General features: G+C 49.2%; 1 protein-coding gene across 3 annotated transcripts in view; it reads left to right on the top strand.

Annotated features, from left to right (window-relative positions):
- The window catches only part of TMEM51 (transmembrane protein 51), a 44634-nt gene extending 30201 nt beyond the window's left edge, over window positions 1–14433 (top strand). The window contains exons 2-4 of one of the 3 annotated variants that reach the window (XM_033432999.2): window positions 6580–6654; window positions 10647–11182; window positions 13291–14433. In XM_033432999.2, the coding sequence (XP_033288890.1) occupies window positions 10845–11182; window positions 13291–13699 (747 nt within the window). In that variant the 5' untranslated portion in view covers window positions 6580–6654; window positions 10647–10844 and the 3' untranslated portion in view covers window positions 13700–14433. Of the gene's footprint in view, window positions 1–6579; window positions 6655–7324; window positions 7431–10646; window positions 11183–13290 lie in introns of those variants that run through there. The other 2 variants (XM_004272422.4, XM_033433000.2) reach the window with 2 other exon arrangements.
- Window positions 14434–17199: the final 2766 nt, after the last annotated feature.

The following is a 17199-nucleotide window of genomic DNA, read 5'->3' as shown; positions in this document are numbered from 1 at the left end:
CCCAGCAGAGTTAGAACAGGTGCAGACTTGGCTCGAGAGTGGAATCTCGGATTAACCTGTAAACCAGGTCAAGGGACGCTGGGTTGCCCAGCTTCCCTTCAACCTGGTCCCACAAGGAATGGGTGCAAAATTCACCAAGAGATTGGTTTTATCAAGACTAAGGAACTGTGCCTGATTAAACCAACTATTGGGTAACCAAACAGTCCAAGTGTCGGCAGGTGCCCATAGAAAGGTATAAACACAAATGCTGCCAGTATTCATTTCCTGTGGCTGCTATAAGGAACTACCCCGAACTTGGGGTCTGAAAACAACACAGATCTGTTTTCTTGCAGTCAGTTTCGTGGGCTAAAGTCACAGTGTCGGAGGGGCTGGCTCCTTCCGGAGCCTCTAGGGGAGAATCCGGGTGCTTGCCTCTCCCAGCTCTCGAGGCCGCCTGCTTTCCTTGGCTCGGGACCTCTCCTCTCATCACGCCAGCCTCTTCCTACCATCATCACATTTCCTACTTCCTCCTTTGACTTTTTGCCTCCCCCTTATAAGGACCCTTGTGATTAAGTTGGATCCACCTGGATAATCCCAGCTAATCTCCTCAAGACCCTTGAGGTAATCACATCTGGAAAGTCCCTTTTGCCATACAAAGTAACAGTCACAAATTCTGGGCATTAAGATCTGCATATCTTTGGGGGCTATTATTCAGCCTCTCACATGCCTTTTCCCAAATTCTGAGAAACACAGGGTGGTGAGTCACAAATAGCCCTGAAGTGGACCCTGGATTCTTCTCCGTCCCCAACTTAAATGGCCTTGAATTAGCGACCCACGCGTTCTGGGCCTCTTTAAATGTGGATGGCCTCTCACCTGCCTCCACAGGTGTGTAAATGACAGCTGACGTGTCATTAGAGCAGTCGTTCTCTGCCAGGCACTGGGAGAAGGCCCTTAATGCCTTCACTCGTTAATACATCATCTTTACTGTCCTTGGAAACTGTCAGGCAGGCTCCCGGCTCAGGGCCTTCGTTCTGTGGGTCCCTCTGCAGGAAGTGCCCTTCTCCCAGATCTCCCACATGCTTCCTTGGAGCCCTCACCTCCTTCCAGTCTTTGCTCAGATATCCCTTACCCAGTGACTGTGTTCCCTGACCACCAGATTTTATTTTTTATTTATTTTTTTTTTGGCCACCCATGCAGCATGAGGGATCTTCGTTCCCCAACCAGGGATTGAACCCATGCCCCCTGCTGTGGAAGTTCAGAGTCCTAACCACTGGACTGCCAGCGAAGTGCCCCTGCCCGCCAGATTTTCAATTGGCACCGCCAGCTCTCCCTGCTGCCCAGCCCAGCATCACAGCTTTCCTCTAGCTTGGATCACCAGCCGACATCCTATAGCCTTTTTCTCTGTTAGGCTGGTGGTCTGTGGGCTCTGCGAGACAAAGCTTCTGTCTGTTTTATTCATTCCTCTGTCCCCAGCACTCGAACGGGCCCTGGCACGTGGTGGGTGCTCAGTGACTAGTTTGTTGAGTGCATGAATAAGTACCTGTAACTCAAAACTTGGAGCTCCTAACGCATAACAGCCCGGTGAGGTAGATGCCAGTATCATTCCCCTCTTACAGATGAGGTGACAGGCTGAGAGAGGTAAGAATTCACCCTTCTAGGTAACAATTAAGTAGCAGAGCTGAGATACGGACGCAGCCTCTGGTCCGGAGCCCACCACGTGGTGAGTGGAGTTGACCTTTGCAGTCAACCTCCGTAGTCCCCGATTTTAGAAGTTCTCGCCTCTGCCCTCCTGTACTTTGTGCTGCAAAATGCCTCTTGAGAAGGATAAACCAAACGAATCAAGTTGGTGTCCAAAACGGCCCACTGCACAAGGACAAATGGTGTGTCCAGACGGTGCCCAGGTTCACACGAGCCTGGCCGGCAGCCAGTACCCTGACCGGGGGCAGCGAGGTGAGATGTGCTCCGCACTCCAGTCTCTCCCCACCAGGTCCCGGGTCCTCCCGCCTCCCCAGGCTCGGAGCTGAGCCTCAGGCGTCTGTGCTCCTGGTCACAGGTCGGCCATGACATCTCGCTTAACTTCGTCCTCGTGCCCAGAGGGTAGCCTCAGTGGCGGGACTGTGGAGCCAGCCCTTCGTAACAGGGATGCTGTCCTGCCTTGATCTGAATTAATCAAGCTTGGCGAAAGGCTGGTTTTTTGTTGTTCTGAGGATGAGGAAGTTCTGAACGGGGAGACTGTGCTCAGGGCCACCACCTCTAAGCTGTGAGACCTGGGCAAGTTTCTCAACCTCTCTGTGCCTCAGTGTATTAAGTGATAACGTGGACAAAGTTGGGGACCTCCTCATATGGTTGTTGGGCAGAAAAAAGGTGCTAACCCGTGCAGAGCGCTTAGCGTGAGCCCGGCACATGGGCAGTGTCCAGGAAGCAGGAGCAGATATTTCACAGTCGCTGACGGTGGGCTGGGGCTGGGGTCGGGGCGGCCGGGTTGCGTGGTCAGAGCCTGTACTCGGCCCTGCTTACCAGAGCGGGAGGCCATTGGTGGCTCATCCCTAGAGCCTGGAGAAGGATCAGGGTGTCAGACTCGCTTTGATGGTGACAGGAGCTCTCAGACTCCATCCTGGCAGGGAACACATAGAGATGTCACATTTTCCAAGAAATAGTGAGTGTGGCTGGAGCCCTCGAGACTGGGTGCCCAGCGCCAGCCCTGTAAGTAGGGTCACACGCCAGCCACTTGCTTAGAGAAAGATACAGTGTCAAGCTCCCGAAGAAAAGGTACCTGGTTTGTTAACTTGCTCCTTCTGTTTATGGCTCCTGGAGTCTTCAGACTTGAATTTGCCTTCCTTAATTTCCTGCCTTAATTTCACCAACACTTCATGGATTAGCAAGGAGACTGGAGACGTCAGGTCTTATAAAATTCACTGATGTCTTATACTGCGGAGGGGAAGCTGCCTCTTTTCTCTGCGAGAAGTGGTGCATCCTGGGAGGTGTCTGCTCTCCCATCTCTGTGCCCTTTCCCAGGCTGAACCCTTCCCACGGGACACCTTATCTCCTCCTGCCCCCAAACTCCGCCCAAGGAAAGGTTACAGATGCCTCCAGGTCCCACACAGCTGCTGCTTTATCCTCCTCCTTCCTGCCCCCTTCAAAGTGACTTGGTCGCTCTCTCTGTAGGCTCATTTTACCTACCCCGTTTTAGTGCTTAGTGGTGCAAAGCATGGGCTTTAAAGTCAGACATACCTTACCCCTGCCTAGCTGTGTGACCTTGGACCAGTTACTTTGCCTCTCTGAACCTCAGTGTCCTAGGTAGAACTAATAACTATTAAATGATTATGCATGGAAAGAGCTCAACAGAGGGCCTGGCACAGAGTCGGCATCCAATGCACGTTCCCTCTTACCTGATGTTCACTTCCCTTCTATAAGAAAGAGTCACCTGTCTTCCTGCTGGACTGTAAAGGCAGTCTCCCACATCTGTGTATCCCCCAAAGCCCCTGGCACACAGTAGGGACCCAGGAATTGTTGGAAACAAATTCTTTAAAGTCATTTTAAAAGAAATGCACATATGTTACCCCTCATGCTCTGGCGATGAAGCATCTCCAGGGGTGAACTGTGTGTTGCCCATTTCTGGCCTGCGTGCCCCACCCAGGGAGTGGCCCACAGGGGGCTGGTGTGGTGCAAGGGAAAGGAGGTGGGCTTCCAAGTCAGCTAGATTTGATTGTGAAACTTGACTCTGCAGCTTACAGCTGTGTGACCCAGGGCAAATTACTTAACCTCTCGGAGACTCAGATATAGTGGGGCTAATCATCTTTGAAGGGCATCTGTGAGGATTGGATGCCTTTAGAAAGGGTGCCTGATTCCTTCTTGAGCTGTTCCTATTATTATCATTACTCTGCCTCGCAGTTTACTCAATATCCTTTCTTTTTCTTTTTCCCATCAGCGCTCTCTGGCTCAGGCAGCCCTCCTCTCTCCTCTACCTTTAGGACTCATTTGCACAGTGCTTTTCAGTTTTTCCTGAGTGCACAGTCTACAAGAACCTGTTCTAAAAGAATAGGAACCCGACACCCCTTGACCTTGGCTCTTGGGGAGGTAGCCTGAAACTCCCCGGTGGGACAGGGGCAGCGGCAGCGGTGGCTCAGAGCCTTTCCTCCGGCCCCCACCCCTTCCCTGTGGCATGGGACTGGAACTTGGTGACAAAAGTGATTGTGAGCTGAAACTTGGCCAAAGGGCCCCACTGAATTCTTCCTTTGTGATGGGAATGTAGCACAGCCTGGTTCCTGCGAATGGAGCTGGGGATCCCTTTCCCAATTATGCAGCTTGGCAGGAAGAGTTTGGGGCTCGGGGAGAATGGTCAAGGAGCCTCTTTGTCACGGGGGCGGTTGTGCTGCCAGACACCTCCGACTGCCGAGAATCTCCTCCCCCTAAAGCTGGCCAGCCTGGACGCTTCTGGAACTGTGCCTTCCGGGGCCACAGGGCAGAGCTCAAAGGCCACGTGAGGGTCTAGATCAGAGCCCAGGTTTCTAAACCGTGTTCCAGAGAATTGCTGGGATTCGGCGAGACGCGGGGCAAGGGAAGGCTTGCCCATTAACACTTGGAACCCTGTGCTGTTTCAGCCAGAGCACTGCTGTTTTCTATCGTTTGATTTTCTTTAAAGCATTGTCTTCATATTGTCTCTATGTCTATATTGAGAGACTCCAATCCGAGTGTGGACTGGTGATAATGACCACGCCCAACGCCCCACCCCCAGCTCATCCTGGTGAGGCTCAGATGTCAGAGCTGTGACTACTCTCCCCAGGGCACAGCCCCTCCCCTGTCCCCAGGGAAATCCCTGGCTCTGGCTCTACTTGGTCAAAGATGTACGGGAAGAAAGACAACAGGTGCCCAGGTTGGAGGAACAAAGCTCTGGGTGCTTAACCTACGTGCTGGGAAGACCAGCGACCAGCTGAAACCTCAAAGCCCACCAGGGAATATTGATAGAGTCACCATCTTGGGTCAGAATGGAAGTCACATTTAACCTGGGTGCCTTTCCCGTGTTGCTGGCAAATCATTTGCATACAGACACAAGATTTGGGTATCCTGAAAATTAGCTCTATCTAATCCTCTCCTCCTCGGTGCCAACCTTGGACTAGGCATTTCCCCTAATTGATATGGGACATCAGTTAAACTTTTTAACTTGCTAGATAGTCATTCATTCATTCTACAAATAGTTATTAAGCAGCTGGTATGGTCTTGGCACACTATGCTGGGTGCTGGGCATATACAGAGGTGAACAAGGCAGACGAGAACTTACTTTCAGGGAGTTTACGCTCCAGTGGGGGAGACAAGGAAGCAACAGGAAAGCAAAACGAGACGATCATAGACTGAGTTAATGTCATCCATCCATGAGACGGAATGTCATAGGGACCGAAACATGGGGCTTGAGAGTAGCTGGGTGAGGGAGGGGACATTATTTGTAGTGTGGTCAAGGAAATCCTCGCTGAGGACATGGCATTTGAGCTGAGAGACAGAAGTAGTAAAGAAGTGGACAAACAAAAGAGACAGGTGGAAAAGTTTCGGGTATCAGGAAAAGTAAGTGCAAAGGCCCTGGGGCAGGGTATGCTTAGTGTGACTAGAAACAGACAGGAAGCCACAGAGGGTTGGTGAGCCGAGAGAGGCAGGAGCCCAGTCTAGTCTGGTGGGATTTGAAGGCCACAGCAGAGGAGTTCAGATTTTATGCTAAGAGTTATGGAAAGACATTGACGGACTTTCAGAATCTCCTATTGCAAAATATTCCAGCCAGTCAAAAGAGTATGTATAAGATATATGTGACGTTTAAGAAATAATTTAATAAACATCCTTGTACCTTTCACTATTCCTCCCCAGCATCATTTCTCACTCCTCCAGGGAGATAACTGTTATCCTAAATTTAAGTTTATAATTTTGCCTTTCTTCCTAATAATTACAAAGATAAAGCAATACATTGCCTGGTTTTGAACTTCATATAAATATTATAGGATCATACTGTGTGTGTTCTTCTGCAATTTGCTTTCCTGTTCAACCTCACATGTGTCAGAATGAGCCACGCTGGTGCATGTAGCTGCAGTTTATTCATTTTCTCTGCTGCGTAGTACTCCACTGGACTATAACTGCATAGTCGGCTGCTGTCGTGGTTTATCCTTTCTCCTGGGACATGACATTATTCGATGTTCTAATGTTGACTCAACTCTACATTCTTGGGGTAAACATTTTTTTTAAATGTTGGATTCCATTAGGTGATATTTTGTTTAGGATTTTTGTTTCTGTGCCAGCAGATCAAATTGACCTGTCATTTTCCTCTCCTGCCTTGTCGCTTTTGGGGTCAAGATTACAGATTCCTCATAACATGACCTGGGGAGTGTTTCTCCTCCTTTTACTCTCAGGAGCACTTGCGTAAGATGGAGAAAACCATGGAAAGACTTTGTCAGTGTAGCCGCCATATCATCATCCTTCTGCAGCCCCACTCTTGGTACAGAATCTTGAATTTTTTTTGCATGTACCTTCCCTCCAAAAAGCAAACACGTGCCTCCCCCAGGAGTACCTCAAATTGACATGCCCACAGCCTACTTAGAAAGCTGCATTTCTGGTTTTTTACAGGTGGATCCTTAACTCAAGATTTTAGCATGAAGAGTTGTTGTCAGGCCTGCCTGGAGGCTCCCTAGGTAACAACAGGTAGGTGCCTCTCTTAACTGGTTCACCGTTTTCTTGAAAACCCAGATACAGGATCACTCACTTATCCCTTAGGGCTGCCTTGAACCTGAGCCATGATGGATCCAACTCCTGGGTCCAGAGGTGAGTCCGGCTGAGCTGGGACCCCAGGCTGTTCACCAAGGCTCCTCTGTTTTAGGGACATCTTGGAAACTATGTGGTCCAAATCCTCTAAGCACAAAATTAGCTTCTTTCCATTATTTTTGGAAGGGAAAGAACACCATGCTAAATATAACGTGGGTCAACAAGCCAGAAACAAGATAAATAGCTTCCAGCTGCACCTCAGGGAACTGGGTCTCCACACCCGCAGTGAACCGTCGAGATCTGGTCTCCAGAGGGAGGGTGGAAACGACAAACAGTTTTAAGCTACCATTGGACACATAACCCTGCCATGAACCCCCCCAAAAAACACCTTTATTTCATTTTCTTATTTGAAAAGCAACACATTTCTGTGTTTTCCAATTCTTATCCTCCCAGAAAGAAAAAGAAAAGAAAAATCATTCTAATCCCAGCACACGGAGAAAATAACTGTAAACATCATGGTTTGTATAATTTGAGTCTTTTGAAATTTAATATAATACATTCATTGGTGTCTCTCAACCTTTTCTTCCCCGACTATCGTTCCTTCCCGGAGGAGTCTTTTTAGACCTTCTTTTTGTAATGCTCTCCCAACCCCCACCCCATGAAATTGTCATGCCCGACATGCTGGGGATCTGGAGGACCACTGACTATTGTAACAGGTAAGATTATTTTGCACCATCCCCAAGAGTCAGTTGTTTCCCCCTTGTGGGTGATCTCACCCCATTGAGAATGCAGGCTTTAAATAATATTAAATAACAAACCTTTCTGTAAGAATTTACCGTGTGCTGGTCACATACTATTCTAGGTACTTTAGGTCTATTTACTTTTTTATGTATCATAACTCCCCTATGAGGTGCGTCCTAGAGAGCTTTTATCTCCATCTTACAGTTGTGGAAACTGAGGCACAGAGAGGTTAAGTAACTTGTCCAAGGTCACTCATCTGGGAAGGTACAGAGTGAGGATCAGAGTCCAGGCAGCCTCGTTCCGAAGCTCACACTTAACTACCAAGCTATGTTGCCTTGTGACAACACATTCTGATTGTAGGAAATTCAAAATACAGAAATAGAGTAAAAGTTACACTTCCCAAGCCCCCTCCATCCCCAGAAGCAATCTTTGGCACAAGTTTGGAATGTGCCCCTTTTCTGGGACTTTACATACATGTTTGCGTACAGGAAAATATATTGTCTCTTTTTTATTTTAACATAGGTAGGATCGTTCGGCCCATTCCCCTGTATATTCATATATACAGACCCATGTATGGAGTTTTATTAAAATTAGAATCACAGTGAACATACTCTTGTTTGACTTTAAAATGTATCATTAGCTGCTTTGAGACCATAATTGAATAAGTGCATGTACCATATTTTATTTAACCAAATCCAGATTATTGGCTATTTAAGTAGTTTCTAGTTTCTCGCTACTATAAAGCTATGATGAATATCCTTGCCCTGTGCATAATTCTTAGAAGTGGGAATTAATTGGAGCCTAAGGGTATAAACATTTTTGGAACTTTTGATCCACAAATGCCAAAACTTGCCATCCAGCAACATTGTATGAAATTGCCCATCCCGACACCCTCACCCACACTGAGTATTAGTGCCTGTTTTCAGTCATTGACAATTTAACAGGCCAAAAATGTGTTAATTCTGACATATTCATCTCTGCCCGTGTCTCTCATCGGGGACCTGTTTTACTCAATTCAAGCATAAGGCAAAGCTTGAATTGAGAATTAATGAGAAGAGGAAGCAGGGGGAGATAACATGGCCCCATCACTGGTTTAATAAACAGGCTGTCAGCCTCCTGGGAACGAAGCCTGCCTGTCCGGCCCTGAGCAGGTGCTCAGTAAATGGTTTCTTCATCTCTCCTGCTTCCAGCACAAGGCTCGGGCTGCACTTCTCCACCACGGAGCCCTCCAAGTCTGGCCTTGTCTCCAATCCATTTGGCAGGACCTACGCATTCCTAGGGCTGCCAAACCCCTCCTTCCCTTTGCTGGCTGTGAGTGATGTGAGAAACACACAGCCTTGTGTATACCGTAGCCTGTTCCCAGCTGGTCTCGCTGCAAATGTCTCCAGCAGGAATGGACAGTTGCTTAACAAAATCTGGGCAAGGAAATCCCAGGATGAAGGGCAGAGGCGCCTACAAAGGCCAGAGCTGCCCCTCTCACCACCCGCGGCCCCAACCAGCCCTGGGGGAAAATCAATAAGGATGGAGTCAGGGCTCCCTGTTCAGTGCTCTGTATGCATACACGTGCATGGTCATATACCAGCACGCATGCATGGGTGTGCATGTATGTACACACACGTGCCCAATGCATTCAGGGGCAGATGCAGATCCTATTATGTGAAGTGGGGCTTCTCTCACAGAGACTTTCCATATGCCCTCCAGCCTGACTTAAGACACCCAGCTGCCTAGTGCCACAGTTCCTTTCTTCCTACTTTGTTATTCCCTGTAGACTGTTTTCCTGCTGACCTGGAAGCCCCCCTAATTCTTAACTTGCTCACCAGTGTTTCTCCAGCACCTAACACTGCTTAGCAGACGCACAAGAAATATTTGTTGAGTGGGAAAAAAAAAAAAAGAGAGAAGGAACTGACTTCAAGCCGATAGAGGATGTTATCCCAATTATTTTTAGAGTATTTTTGAACGAAGTGGCCAGTTTCAGATGGAGCCCAGCGCTGGATGAGAAAGTATCTCGGCAGCATCGGCTCTCACGTGGCCTGGTTAGCCGTCCTTTCGCAAGGAGCGGAAAGAATGCAGAATGGCAAACAGGACCTTGCCCATCGAAACAGCTGTAAAGTTTTACTGTTCTGCAAAAGTTGCTTAGGCAGGAATAACGTATCTGAGGAGTAATTAGCCAGGAGCCTTGCTCGCTGGTCCCCCCGCCCCCTGAAAGTGTTCTACCCTCAACTCTTCAAGTCACTGGCTCCCTCTCCCAGCCAGCAAATGGTTACGGACTCCCAGGACGGCTGACCGCTGCCTTTAGCACAAGGTCTCTGAGCTGCTTCACAGGAGAGGGTTTCTCATCCAGCTGGGAACAGCAGCTAAGATGAAGGATGTGCAGGCTTCTGCCCCTTTAAGAAAAGCAAAACTCCGTGTGGCTGAAAAGAAGCGTGTCTTGCAGGACAGCTTCCTCCGGCCTCTGTTCATTTCATTCGTTTGATTCAGCAGACATTTTGGGGGGGGCCCTCTTACGTCCCAGGAGCAGAGTGAAAAACATGTGGTCACGGAAAGAGAGAGACTTGCCACAGTAGTTGCTGGTGGCTTGCGGGACACACGGAAGGGCAGCTGAGCCCCGGCGATCAGAGAAGGGCAGAAATGCCGGAGGGGATTTGCGAAGGAGGGCGAGGAAGGGCATGAGTGGGAGAGGCAGGGCCAGGTTGAGCCGGCCATGAGCATGATTCCAAGGAGCCTGGATTTTGTGCTGCGGGAAATAGGGAGCCATTGAGGGTGGTGAGGGTCCGCAGTTGGCTGTTGGACCGGGTCATATCATTGACCGACGCCGGTCAGCCAGGCGATTCTGTCACATCTATTGATCATGGCTCAGGCATGCCATCATTCACTCTCCTCGCCATACCCGGTAAGAGGTGAGATTTTATCGCACTTCATTAAATCCCACAAAATGTTTGAACCACCTGCAGCTCTGACCTTTCCGGCCTCTTGCAGGGAAAGGTCGCGCTTTTCCTTTTCAGGTGGGGGTAGGCGGACAACAGAAGGAACAGGAGCACGTAAGACCTCTGGAATGCATCAGAGGCGAGCCCAGCGAGAGCCTGTGACTCAGTCCCGCTTCTCCCCACCTCCAGGAGCACAGCCGCTGTGTCCACCGGAGCACTTGGAACCAGCACTGATTTTCCCCTCTCCTCTCTCTGCTTTCCTTCCAGACCTCCCAGCCGCAGCTGTCCAGACGGGATGCCTCACATTTGCTTGAAACCATCCCTTGAGAGTCTGGTTGCTGTTTCTTCAGCGTGGCGCTAGGGATTTAGCGCAAGGCGTTTACGGGGCTTTTGTTGCTGCTGCTGCCGTTTTTTATTTATTTATTTTCTTCCTTTGAACCCGGGCCTTGCCCCGCTCCCGCTGGCATGATGGCCCAGTCCAAGGCCAACGGCTCGCACTACGCGCTGACTGCCATTGGCCTGGGGATGCTGGTCCTCGGGGTCATCATGGCCATGTGGAACCTCGTCCCCGGGTTCAGCGCTACCGAAAAGCCAACCGCTCAGGGGAACAAGACGGAGATAGGGAGCGGCATTCTCAAGAGCAAGACCTTCTCCGTAGCCTACGTGCTGGTCGGGGCCGGGGTGATGCTGCTACTCCTGTCCATCTGCCTGAGTATCCGTGACAAGAGGAAGCAGCGGCACGCTGAGGAGCTGGCGCACATCCAGCACCCGGGGGTCGAGCCTCACGCCCACGAGGAAGACAGGTGAGGCTGGCCACCCGCCCCAGGCGGGAGATGGACGCGCAAACCCACATGTGCAGGGCTGAGCAATGACGAGAACATTTTAGTCAAGGAGGCTTTCTCCCATTAACGCTTCTGTAAAACAGTTTATCATTTTACCGATACCTTTGTCCTTCAGTCCCAAAGTTTCCCAAATAATGTGGCTTGAATGCATTACAGGTGTGTCCAGGTTTTGACACCTCCAGGGGTTCTGCATGGCTCCCGGGGTGGCCAGAGCCTGCACACTGGAAGCTTGTCCATTTACCCCAATGTCCTGTGTGTTTATGCTTTTAAGTTGAACAGGTTGGGAAGTAGTGTTCTCTTTGACCCAAAATGCCACGAACAGATTTAAAAGATAAGTGGTAAATTGGGGAACATATGATAAAGGTTGATATCCCTAGTATAAAAAGAGCCCTTACAAATGAATATGAAAGAGAAACACATCAGTAGGAAAATGGACAAAGGACACAAACAAGCATTTCATAGATATTCACACTGTAGATGTTCAACCTCATTAGTCAGGAAATGCAGACAACCAAAAAAAGGCATCGTAATTCCTTGGCTTTCATATTGGCCCAGACAGACTGCCCCCGGGGTTGGAGGTTTGTAGGGAAGTAGGTTGCTGACCGGAGTGTTGATTGACATAACCTTACTGAAGGGGCGTTCACAGTAAGAGGCCATATTAAAGATGTGTGCACCTATCAGTTCTCTTCCTAAGAGCTTATCTTTGGGAGACAATCACACAAGTGCAAAGGGTTTTGTGCTCATATGTTTATCAGAGCATTGCTGAGAACAGCAAAGACAGGTGACAACCTAATATCCATCAGTCGAACTGAAGTATGACACGCCCATTCAGTGGAGTGCTACACAGCCATCACTGATCTATATTTGCTAATGTGGGTCCGTATCCACCACATGGAGAAAAGGAGGTTGTATATAACACAGCACGTTAGGAAAGGTTTTCATCACATCGTATGTTGCGGCTATGGAATTAGAGAAAGATCTGGAAAGGTATACGACAGAATGTTAACAGTGATTGTCTCTGGGTGGAACAATTTCAGATGTTTTTATCTTCTTCATTAGATTTTTCTGTGTCGTTTGAATTTTCAGTAAGAATGTCTTATCTCTATAGTGGGACGGGAGTTGTTTTTATTTTGGAAAAATTAAACCGATTTTCTGAGAGTAAAAGATAATCAGGCATATTCTAGAAAACTTGGGAAACAGAGAAAAGAACAAAGAAGGAAATCAGTCACCCATCATTACCCACCCTGGCTGTGAGCTCACAAGTTCATTCCTAAAGGAGATGAGAGGAAAGCCCAGGCAAACAGTGAGGTTTCCGGTGTTGGCCATTATCCCCTGTACAGGTTCAAGTGTAGGGTGCTGGAAAATGGCTATTGGCATTACTCCCTATAAACATGTAAAAACTGCCCTGACCTTCTGGTTTTCTCTTTCAACAGTCAAATGAGACTAAGGCTGAGGACCTGACCTATCCTTTGAGTCTAATGGTGAACGTGGAAGACAAAATTACAGAATAATTCGAGATACATGTAAAGTTTACATTCCAGATATTCCTTCTCTACCCAGGGACAACCATTTTGCTTCAAATTTGCAGCCGTTTCATGCATGTTTATGTTGTCTTTGGTCAAAGGTTGCCCAGCTGGGCATCGGAATAGCCCACCCAGCATGCTATTAAGTGTGAGGCTAAAAGGCAAGGGAGGTTAACTCCCAGATGATATGGTGTAGTAGTTGAGAATGTGGCATTCATTTCCTGCCCTGCCACTTCTTAAAGGTATGACCAAGTCACTTAACCTCAATGTATCCATTTCCCCATCTGTAAAATGGGTATACTAATAGAACCTAACCCATAGTGTCATTAGGAAGATGGCATTGGTTCATATGTACTTGGGACAGTGCCTGGCTCATAGCCAACAGTTGAAGTGTTAGCTCTTATTCCTTCTTGGACACATTTGTTGTTTACAAGGCTGGCGTACGTGGTCCCAGTGGCAACATGGGATTTGGAGTCCATCTATCTGTGATTTTAAATGACTTGAGCGCAGGCTAACACCCCCGTGTCTGTGCTTGGTGTGTTGCAGCCAAGAGGAGGAGGAGGAGGCCTCCTCAAGGTACTACGTCCCCAGCTATGAGGAAGTGATGAGCACAAACTACCCGGAAGCGAGGGAACCGGACCAGAACCCCAGGATGAGCATCTCTCTCCCCTCCTATGAGTCCTTGACGGGGCTGGATGAGACAAGGCCCACCACAACCAGGGCTGACGTGGAGACCAGCCCGGGGAACCCCCCCGACAGGCAGAACTCCAAGTTGGCCAAACGCCTGAAGCCGCTGAAAGTTCGAAGGATAAAATCCGAAAAGCTTCACCTCAAAGACTTTAGGATCAACCTGCCAGACAAAAATGTGCCTCCTCCGTCCATCGAGCCTCTGACTCCCCCGCCACAGTATGATGAGGTCCAAGAGAAGGCCCCCAACTCCCGGCCCCCGGACTGATGACCCCTCCCGGGCGTGTTCCCTCCTGTCACTCAACCTCCACGCCAACAGATCCCGAATGAAGCCACTCAGCCACCGTTGAGAAGCGGAGGGGCCAGGTGTGTACTTAGCAATTTGGACGGGGCCAGGGGGTGAGGGGTTCTGGGATTCAGGAGCGACTCTGCAGCCCCCAGGACCTCACAGAGTAGGTGCATCGGAAAGAGCTGCTGCTTCGGATCTCGTGATGCTGTGACCCTATCAAGGAATGGCACCGGCATCTTCCCCCCTTGTCCTTCCGCGACTCTGAATCGCCAGTGATGACACTCCTCGTTCCAATTAGGAAAGGATACCTAGCAACTGGTTTAGATTGTGGTTCTGTTTTGCTTCCACTAGGACTGTTTTGTTTCCAAAAGAAGACAAGTCATGCCTTCGCTTTTTCCCTGGTATCCTGAACTGTGGGTAGGAAAGATGACCCGCTTTATGGAAAGGACATGGGCCCGTTTTGTGAATTAAGCCGAATGAGAGGCTGGATGATTACGCTGGGGTGAGACCCAGGTGGGGTTCTCAGAGCCCCTGATGCTGTCAGTTCTTTTGAGGGCCCAAAGCCTGAGGATGCATGAGATCCTAGTTTGAATTGGTAGACATTCCTAGTCTCTCCTGTGTAATGGCAGAAAAAGGAAAGCCGTCTGGGATGCTCCGTTCCTTCTAAAATGCCTTGCAACTGAGCTTTTTGTAATAAAATGTTTTATATGTCACACATTTGGTGCTGAATTACTTTAGCAGTTCTTCCCATACTGACTTGCTTAGGGAGAAATCTCACTGATGAGAATAATACTAGCTAATATATCCTGAACACGTAGTATATGCCAGGCGCCGTGCTAAGCACCTCACATATTTATCCTATTTTCAGCTGTACCCAAGCCAGGTATTACTTCCTGTGGGTTAGTTCACGAAGAATCAGGTTAATTAAAGGGCCCCATGTCACACCGCTAGGAAATGACAGAGCTGGGATTTGAACCTAGGCCTCCAGGGCCCGAGTCCTTCAACACTCTAGTGTGCCACTCAGTGGAAAGGGCTTTTTCAGACTTTGAATGAGGACCTGTGCTTCCCAAGAGCTGAGACTGTCCCCGTCAACCCACATGCCCAACAGAAAGTTCTGGGTATTTAGACAGCAGCTCTCTACCTGTCTAAACATCCTAGGACAGCTCTTCTGAGAACTGGCCCAGATGGGCTGTATGATCATGCAGAGTGAGCGTGTCCTCGTGGAGAGGGCAGGGTGCCTACCTGCGGAGCCCAGGAGAGAAATTCAACAAACGAGAACATGCAGCGGATGGCAGACAGCTGAGGCTGGGCTGAATGAGAGGACCAGGGACGTCGGGGGTCAGGGTCTTGACTGTGGAGTGGGAGTCTGGGAAGACAAATCTGAGTCCAAAGTTCCCTTCCTGGGACTTCCCTGGTGGCCCAGTGGTTAAGACCCTGGGCTTCCAAGGCCGGGGGGCTCGGGTTCAGTCCCTGGTCGGGGAAGTTCCACATGCCATGCGGCGCGGCCCAGAAAAAAAAAATAAAGTTCCCTTCCTGGTCCTGGCAAGCGTGGAGCGGGCCGCTGGGGGTCTGTGTAGCTAGGAGGGTGGTTAGAAGAGCACATTCTCAGGCCCTGATGTTTCCTAAAAGCTCCTGTGGGAGAAAAGGAGCGGCAGTTAGGAAGTCAAGCACCTTCTCATATCAGAATTGGCAACCGTGCCTAAGTTCCAACCTTTCATTTCCTTATGTAAATCCATCTATAAAAAGGGAGCTGCGATACCGGAGCACCGGGTAACTGCTCGGTGGCCTGGGATACCCGGAGGCCTGGTCTGGTCCTAGCCCACCCCTGAGCCAGCCTGTGCCTCTCCATGTATCTCTGGCCTGGACTTGCTATTCATTTACTCCTTTTTTTAAATAAATTTTTTAAAATTTATTTTATTTACTTACTTATTTTTGACTGCGTTGGGTCTTCGTTGCTGCACGCGGACTTTCTCTAGCTGCGGCGAGCGGGGGCTACTGTTCGTTGCAGTGCACAGGCTTCTCGTTGCAGTGGCTTCTCTTGCTGAGGAGCTCGGGCTCTAGGCGCGCAGGCTTCAGTAGCTGTGGTGCACAGGCTCAGTAGTTGTGGCGCACGGGCTTAGATGCTCCACAGCATGTGGGCTCTTCCCGGACCAGGGCTTGAACCCGTGTCCCCTGCATTGGCAGGCAGATTCTTAACCACTGCGCCACCAGGGAAGCCCCTCATTTACTCTTAATGCTTCCCCCTGATGAGGACAAACAGGAGGAAAAAAGAAAGGGCAATAGCAAGATTCCAAATGAGCTGAGAAATGACTTCTAAAAGGGCTCTCGATCTGGCCTCTGGTAGATGTCTGTCGGGGTGTCTGCTCAGCCCAGACCTTCCTCAGGAGAGAAAGAAGTTTAGGGCTTGCCGTGGGCTGACTGGTGGCCCCAAAGATCTCAGGCTCTAATCCCTGGGACCTGAGAATGTTACCTTACAAGGTAAAGTTTTGCGGATAGAAGGATTTTGAGTTGAGACTATCCTCGCCCTAAATGCCATCTGTAAGTGTACTTATAAGTGAGAGACAGTAGGAGATTATATACAAAGAAGAGGCGGAGGCAGTGACCACAGAGGCAGGACTAGGGTGACGCACCTGCAAGTCAAGGGATGCCAGCAGCTTCTGTGGTTAGAGTCTTTTGAACTCCTTGGCTTTTCAGCTCCTAGGCTGTAAGACTTGAATCAGCAAATGCCCCGAGGAGAAAAGCTGTACCAACTGTCAAGCTTGCGTCTGTGTTTCCCTTCTCTCCAGAACTTGGTCCACATGTCTCGGTGTCTCTCTAACATTCAGATGCCAGCGAACAGATGTTTCCTTACTTTATCCAGGTTTTCTAAAATTTCTTTAGACTTCACCTGATCTTATGTTATTATTGAACTATCATCTCAGTTACCCCTAGGAAGAAAATTTACAATTTTTAGAGAAAAGGGAAGCCTGGTACACTGTTAGTAGGAATGTAAACTGGCGCAGCCACTGTGGAAAACAGTATGGAGGGTTCTCAAAAAACTAAAAATAGAACTTCCACATGACCTCGCAACTCCACTCCTGGGTATAAATCCGAAAAAAACAAAAACATGTGTTTTCAAAAACATGTATTTGAAAAGATACATGCACCCCAATGTTCAGAGCATCGTTATTGACAATTACCAAGATACGGAAGCAACCTAAGTGTCATCAAGAGATGAATGGATGGGGCTTCCCTGGCAGCGCAGTGGTTGAGAGTCCGCCTGCTGATGCAGGGGACACGGGTTCATGCCCCGGTCTGGGAAGATCCCACATGCCGCAGAGCGGCTGGGCCCGTGAGCCATGGCCGCTGGGCCTGCGCGTCCGGAGCCTGTGCTCCGCAACGGGAGAGGCCACAGCAGTGAGAGGCCCACGTACCGCCAAAAAAAAAAGAGATGAATGGATAAAGAAGATGTGGTACATATAACCAATGGCATACTACTC

Source organism: Orcinus orca, chromosome 1 (genome assembly GCF_937001465.1).
Source record: "Orcinus orca chromosome 1, mOrcOrc1.1, whole genome shotgun sequence".
Classification (NCBI taxonomy): domain Eukaryota; kingdom Metazoa; phylum Chordata; class Mammalia; order Artiodactyla; family Delphinidae; genus Orcinus; species Orcinus orca.
This window is presented reverse-complemented; position numbering and strand designations above follow the sequence as displayed.